Source organism: Otolemur garnettii, unplaced genomic scaffold (assembly GCF_000181295.1).
Source record: "Otolemur garnettii isolate 467f Iridium unplaced genomic scaffold, OtoGar3 scaffold00138, whole genome shotgun sequence".
In the NCBI taxonomy this organism is placed as follows: domain Eukaryota; kingdom Metazoa; phylum Chordata; class Mammalia; order Primates; family Galagidae; genus Otolemur; species Otolemur garnettii.
In genome coordinates, this window is record NW_003852533.1 from 2,851,889 (window position 1) to 2,858,313 (window position 6,425).

General features: G+C 48.3%; 1 protein-coding gene across 1 annotated transcript in view; it reads left to right on the forward strand.

The window, feature by feature from the left end:
* The first annotated feature begins 6 nt into the window (after positions 1-6).
* Positions 7-6,425, forward strand: part of RASSF3 (Ras association domain family member 3) — a 65,669-nt gene continuing 59,250 nt past the window's right edge. Inside the window, exon 1 of the mRNA XM_003798529.3 lies at positions 7-254. Coding sequence (XP_003798577.1) covers positions 144-254 — 111 coding nt within the window. The 5' untranslated portion in view covers positions 7-143. The remainder of the gene's footprint in view (positions 255-6,425) is intronic.

Consider the following 6,425-nt stretch of genomic DNA (forward strand, 5'->3'; position numbering starts at 1 on the left):
GGTGGAGCGGCGTCCGCGGCTGCAGCAGGTCGGCCCGCAGCAGCCTCAGGCCGGGCGCCGGCAACCTCGCGGGGCGGGCAAGCGCGGCACCCCCTGCCTGGCCGCCCCCGGGGAGGTCGCCCGCGCGCGGCGGGGCCAGCAGCATGAGCAGCGGTTACAGCAGCCTGGAGGAGGACGCCGAGGACTTTTTCTTCACCGCCAGGACCTCCTTCTTCAGGAGAGCGCCACAGGGCAAGCCCCGCTCCGGCCCTCAAGTGAGTGGCACGCGCCGGGCGCTGCAGCGCGCAGTTCCGGGCCCCCGCGCTCCGGGCCCCGACTCCACGTGTCTCCGCGAGGCGCTCGCTGGGGAGAAGCGGGGAAGGGGCTTTTGCCTTTTGGGGTCCCGGGAACGTGCCGGGAGCTGGTTCCTGTGGGCGTGGGGCTCCCCGGCGAGCGGGAGGGAGGGCGGGAGGCCGAGGCCGGCTGTGCCTTCCGCACCAGATGGCCTCTGCCCCTCCGCCCCGGGCCCCCGGCTGTGGGAGCCTCTCCGAGCGGGCGGGAGGCGTCCCGGGCCACTCCGGCGCCACCCGCCTTGGGTCAGCAGCCGGGGGCCCGGCTTCTGCCCTCCTAGTCAGTGCGCTCTGTGGCCCCTCGGGCGCTCCGGCCGGAGTGGCGGCGCTGAGCTGGCTCCCCCGGGGCCGTCGTGGCGCTCCCTGAAGCCGCTGGTTGCCGGACTCGAGGTCGCGTGTTCCCGGCAAGGTCGGCGTTGTAGGTGCCCAGAGGTTTTGCAGACGAGCTCCGGCGAGAGCTGATCTTCAGAGGGTTCTTCCTTTTTTGGAGGCAGCGCGCCGTGGGACGCGCGACTGGGCAGCTGGCGAGGGGACCTGGCGGGCCCGCCGGCCTGGGCGCGTCTGGGGAGGCGTTCGGCGGGTCGCACGGGGTGGCGAGAGGACCAATCTGTCGCTCTTAACAAACAATATGGATTTCACCCTGCAGACCAGAAGCAAGAAAACTCGTTCAGGGCGAGGAGGCTGAGATTTGGTGTGTTTGTGTGGTGTGGTGTGTCAGGGTGTCCTTGCCAGACCCTTTTACGTTTATTTAACCACTTTCGCAGGTGAAATGCCTAAGATTTGGAAGTTCTAGTGTTCATCTTAAGTCCCAAACTAGAAGGCGGCGGGAGGTGGCGACGAGCCCGCTGAAGTCAAGTGCCACTATTGAGCAGCGACAGCTAATCCCGAGTGGGTCCGTCCGTCCTGGGTCTGGGCGTCGGGCTGCGCTGTTTGCGGGTCATTTTGAGCGGTCTCGGTTTTCAGCAGGGTGCGTCCTTAGGGCATGAGAGGACCGTGAGGACTGGAAGTCGAGGCGCCCCCCACGCCCGCCCCCACCAGTTGTGGGAAGGTTTCGAGCCCTTGTGCCTTTTTCACTTTACTTTCTTTCCTTCATTTCCTTCCTGGCCTCCCTCTCGTTCCCTCCTGCACTTGGCACGTTCTCCCTCCACTTACGTTGCTAGTTTGACCTGACCGGAAACTAGACTATCCCAGAGGTGTCCACTTACAGACCTGGATCCGGAACACTTGCTGCATCTTGGATTCTCCAGGTGCGAGGCAAGGTGCTTTTTCACAAGGGTCAAAGGATCCAGGTTGGAATTGTATGAGCAACCCTTAGGCCTTTAAAAAGTAAAGACCACGTTTTCTTTCTAGATTTGTTTACATATAGTGTGTTCTGGGTTGTGTGCGTTCACTTACCTAATGCTCACGGAGGAGGTACATGTTATGCTCGTGTAATGTTGCTTATTATGTGGTATTTAGAATTAATCCAGCATTAATGTGTATTTTGAAGTGTTGTGGTGGAAATCAGGACAGTTAAGACATAGTTCCCTGCTTGCAGAGTTTAATACGTGTTCTCTGAAGCTTTATTGCCTGTGTATTTAAGGCCACATGTAAGGTGCTGTTGTAAGGGTTATTTGCCAGGTGGAGAAAACATTCTAAATGCTGCATTTTAGTGGACATTTTCATTTATTTAAAGAAATGACACTGAATATTTAAATTTCTTAATAATATTTGTGAATTAAGGAAGTAAAACTTACCATACATGTGAAGAAAAGCACTCTTTATATAGGATATTTCTTCTATTATGCCAGTCATGAGAATAGGATAAGCAATTTTTTTTTTTTTTTTGGAGACAGAGTCTCACTTAGTTGTCCTCAGTAAAGTGCAGTGGCAACACAGTTCACAGCAACCTCAGACTCTCTGCTCAAGTGATTCTCCTGCCTCAGCCCCCTGAGTAGCTTGGATTACAAATGCCCACCACAACACCCAGCTGTTTTAGAGACAACGTCTCGCTCTGGCTTAGGCTGGTCTCAAACAGGATAAGCACTTCTGACGTGCAGTGTAGTAGTGTAAAATTTATCTTTTGTCTAGAGAGGTGGAAATACAGCTGTTGTCGTGGGATAATAGTGATTTTTCTTTTGATGTTGCATCATCAAATAGAAAAGCTAGGGAAATGAAGTTTCTAGACGTCTTGAAAATATCCAGAGAAAGCAAGGTGTTTGTGGTCAATGCAGGATGAGGTAAAGGAGTGGGGGGCAGGGCTAGAGAGTTCTTTATTCTCTTGCCAGGCACCACCCGCTTTCTTTCCTTGAGAATAACAAAAACCTTATAGACATAGTTTTATTTTGTACCCTGTTTTCTGTAAAAAAGAAAAAAAAGGAGGAAAAGGGTTAAAAGCCTACGGGGCATAAAGGGAATGAACTTATGGCCTTTTTTGACTGTTACTGTGTATCCCCAGGGTCAGGATCAGAACCTGACACCTAGGACCCTACTGATACTAGTCTGAATGAATGAATGCTTTGCTGGTTTGCTAATAATTGTATCATTATTTTTTTTTAATAGACAGGTCTTGCTCTATCTCCCAGCTGGAGTGCAGTGGTGCCATCATACCTCCGTGGAGCCTGGGACTCCTGGGCTCAAGCAGGCCTCCTTCTCAGCTTCTGCAGTAGCTGGGACTACAGGCATAAACCGTGCCTGGCTTTTTTTTTTTTTTTTAAAAGAAGTGGGGCCTTGGTATGTGGCCGGGGCGGGTCTTAGTCTCCTGGCCTCAAATGATCCTCTTTCCTCAGCCTTCCAAAGTGCTGGGATTGTAGGTGTGAACCCCCACGCCTGGCCAATGATTGGATCTTTACAATTTTCGAATATATCTTATTTAAAATTTTTCCACGAACCCCCTAAACTAAACATTAACCTAATGAAAGGTGAGTTGTTATCTGGTAATTGTGTAAGGCCCACACTGAGATAGTAGGAAGGCTGGAACTCGGGTTTTCTGACTCACATTCCATCTCATTTTTGTTACTCCTTTGCTATAAAAATAATTTTAAGATTCTATTTTCCCTTTGCAAATATGGACATCTATAATCTAGGAGTTTCTTAAATATTTCAGCTCCCTGGTAGGCGTATATTGTTATTACAGTGCTCAAAATTAATATTTGTGGTTTCACTGTGTTTCAGCTCTCTACATTTCTGGAACAATTAGGTTCTTCCTAATCCGTAAATTCATAATTTGCCGTTTCTGATTTCCCAACAAAATCAAATTACCTATAAATACAGAATATATTCAGATTGCCAAGGAGTAGAAGTGGCCTAAAATTATTAATATAATTCATCAGAGGATGTCCTCTCACTTCTTAGCTCAGGTAGTGACCTTTCTTTCTGAGCTGTTGGGAGTTAATAGGAAGAAGGATATAAAGTACTATTTTTGCTTTAGAGATGGAATAGTCAAGAAGTCTTGAGAAACTTGAGATTGTCTTCTGAACCACCCACACTTTTAATCTTATGCTGAAGAATGGTTTGATGATGTAAGTCTGCGTGGCTCTGCGCAGGGGCTTCAGATTCTCCCTTGAGGAGAACCTTATCATTCACACATTTTGTGGCCCTTTATTTTGGTTGTATCTCACTGCTAGAACCAGTCGTGATGAGGTGCACTCTTCCCTTAGCGTTTCCATTAGAAGTCTGAATGCAGGTCACTGGGGTAAGGAATGGTAGCAGTTTACAACATCAGAGGTATGTGGGCTGAACTCATGTCTGATTCTGTAGTATCCGATGTAAACACTGGCGTCAGCCATCTTGACCATCGCAGGGTAATTTGCACAGCCCGCCTGCAGGTCTGATATATTCTGGTTCTAAACGGTATTAATCCGTTGGAATTTTGTGTTTGTGTGAGCAAAACTCACAGAGGCATATTCCTTTAACTGAATTTCAGAAAGAAGTTAGTCCCCAGCCTTCTCTAATCTCGTCTGTGTATTCGATAGAATACACTCTCTATCCCATTTTTTCTTCTGGCTAACTTGCAAGAGCTGGAATTATTTGGATAGTAGTGACACAAAACATTTTTGAAAAGAAAGGCTAAAAATATCCAATAATGTGGTTATTCTTTGTAAACTTCCTTTGGCAGGCAGTTCATGTCACACTGTTAACGTTCTTTTTCTGGGAGGAAAAAACTGGAGAGCTGACCAAATGCTGTCTGGTTTGGCCTCTTCTCAGCTCGCATCCTGGGCACAGTGCTTGCTTCCTCAGCCTCCCCAGATTAGTAGCTAGCTGTCTGTCCGTAAAGGCCCCACTTTGGGACTTGCTTTCCACTCCTAATGTGGCCCAAGAGCATGAGCTGCCAGTCCCTCTTCAGAAGGGGTGGTGAAAAGACGGACTAGGACGTGTGGAGAGAGGACCTTCTCTGTGTGACCTGCCTTGGGAACTTTGCCTCTTTGCATCTCTGTGCTACTGAAGAGCTTCAGGGCTCAGTAGGAGATTGTCACTATCACGGCAAGCAAGCATTGCTGATGCTGCACGGCCCAGCCTGTTGTTTACGTTCTGGTGTCATAGCCTTCACTTTTATGAATGTGTGTAATAGCGTCACATATCACTGGGACTGTAGGCATCCTGGCCTTCTCCCAGTTCCTTCCAGGATGCAAGTTTCCCCCTCACAAGTGTGGCCTGCAGTGATTTCTCCCCTTCCTCATTCACATGTCAATGTAAACGTCACCTTCTCAGAGAAGCCTTCCTAAGCTACCAACTAAAATAGGCATCCCTCTCCTCTCAAAGCCCTCAGGTCCTTTCCCTTTATAGCAAAAATTATAATTTGTTATAATTTGTTTAATGAGGACCGATGCTAGCTTGTTATCCTAGCACACAAAATAAATGCCTGGCACTTCATAGGTGTCTGAATGAATGAAAACCTCGTTTTGGATAGATGTCTCAGTATTCGGTACTGTTAGTTTTTTTCTTTTACACACAAGTACATACACTTTCTTCTCCTTCCTCCTTTCCTTCCTTTCCTTTCTTTGTAGACAAGGTCTCACTCTGTCACCAGTCTGGAATGCAGTGGTGTGATCATAGACCACTGCACCCTCCTGAGATCAGGTCCTGCCTCAGCCTCCTAAGTAGCTAGGACTACAGGTATGCCCAGCCCTGCCCAGCTGATTTTTTTTTTCTAAGACAGAGTCGCACTATGTGGTCCTCAGAGTGCTATGGCATCACAGCTAACAGCAACCTCACGCTCTTAGGCTTAAGCAATTCTCTTGCCTCAGCCTCCCAAGTAGCTGGGATTACAGGTGCCCGCCACAATGCCCAGCTATTTTTTTTTTCTTTTTTGAGATAGAGCTTCAAGCTGTCGCTCTGGGTAGAGTGCTGTGGCATCACAGCTCACAGCAACCTCCAACTCCTGGGCTCAAGCAATTTTCCTCCCTCCGCCTCCCAAGTAGCTGGGACTACAGGTGCCTGCCACAACGCCTAGCTATTTTTTGGTTGCAGCCGTCATTGTTGTTTGGCTGGCCTGGGCTAGATTCAAACCCACCAGCTCAGGTGTATGTGGCTGGTGCCTTAGCTGCTTAAGCTACAGGTGCCGAGCCCCCAGCTGTTTTTTTGTTGCAATTGTCATTGTTGGTTAGCTGCCCCAGGCCAAGCTGGAACCTGCCAGCCTCGGTGCATGTGGCTGGGTGCCAAGCCAGCTCCACTGATTTTTAAAGAAATTTTTTGTAGAGATAGGGACTGTGTTGCTCAGGCTGGTCTCCAATTCCTGGCCTTGAGTGATTCTCCTCCCTCCTCAGACTCCCAGAGTGCTGGGATTATAGGGATGAGCTACTGCACCAAGCCCCCTTTCCAAACTAGACCTTAAGCCTTCACAACATCTTATAGGCAGAAGTCATTTACAGTTGGATCATATTGGCAATATCTGTTATTAGCAGTTAGGCATAATTCACTTTGTGTGTTTGCTTCTTATTTTAAGAAAATTCATAATTTTGTAAATTTATAGAGTGCTATCTGCTAGACATTGTTCTAGGGATAGAAAGGTGAATAAAACAGTCTGGACTCATTTAGTAATATTTTTAAAAAGCTTACCCAGTAGACAAATATAAATAATTATCCTTTAAAGAGTTTGTTTCTTTTTTTTTTTTTTTT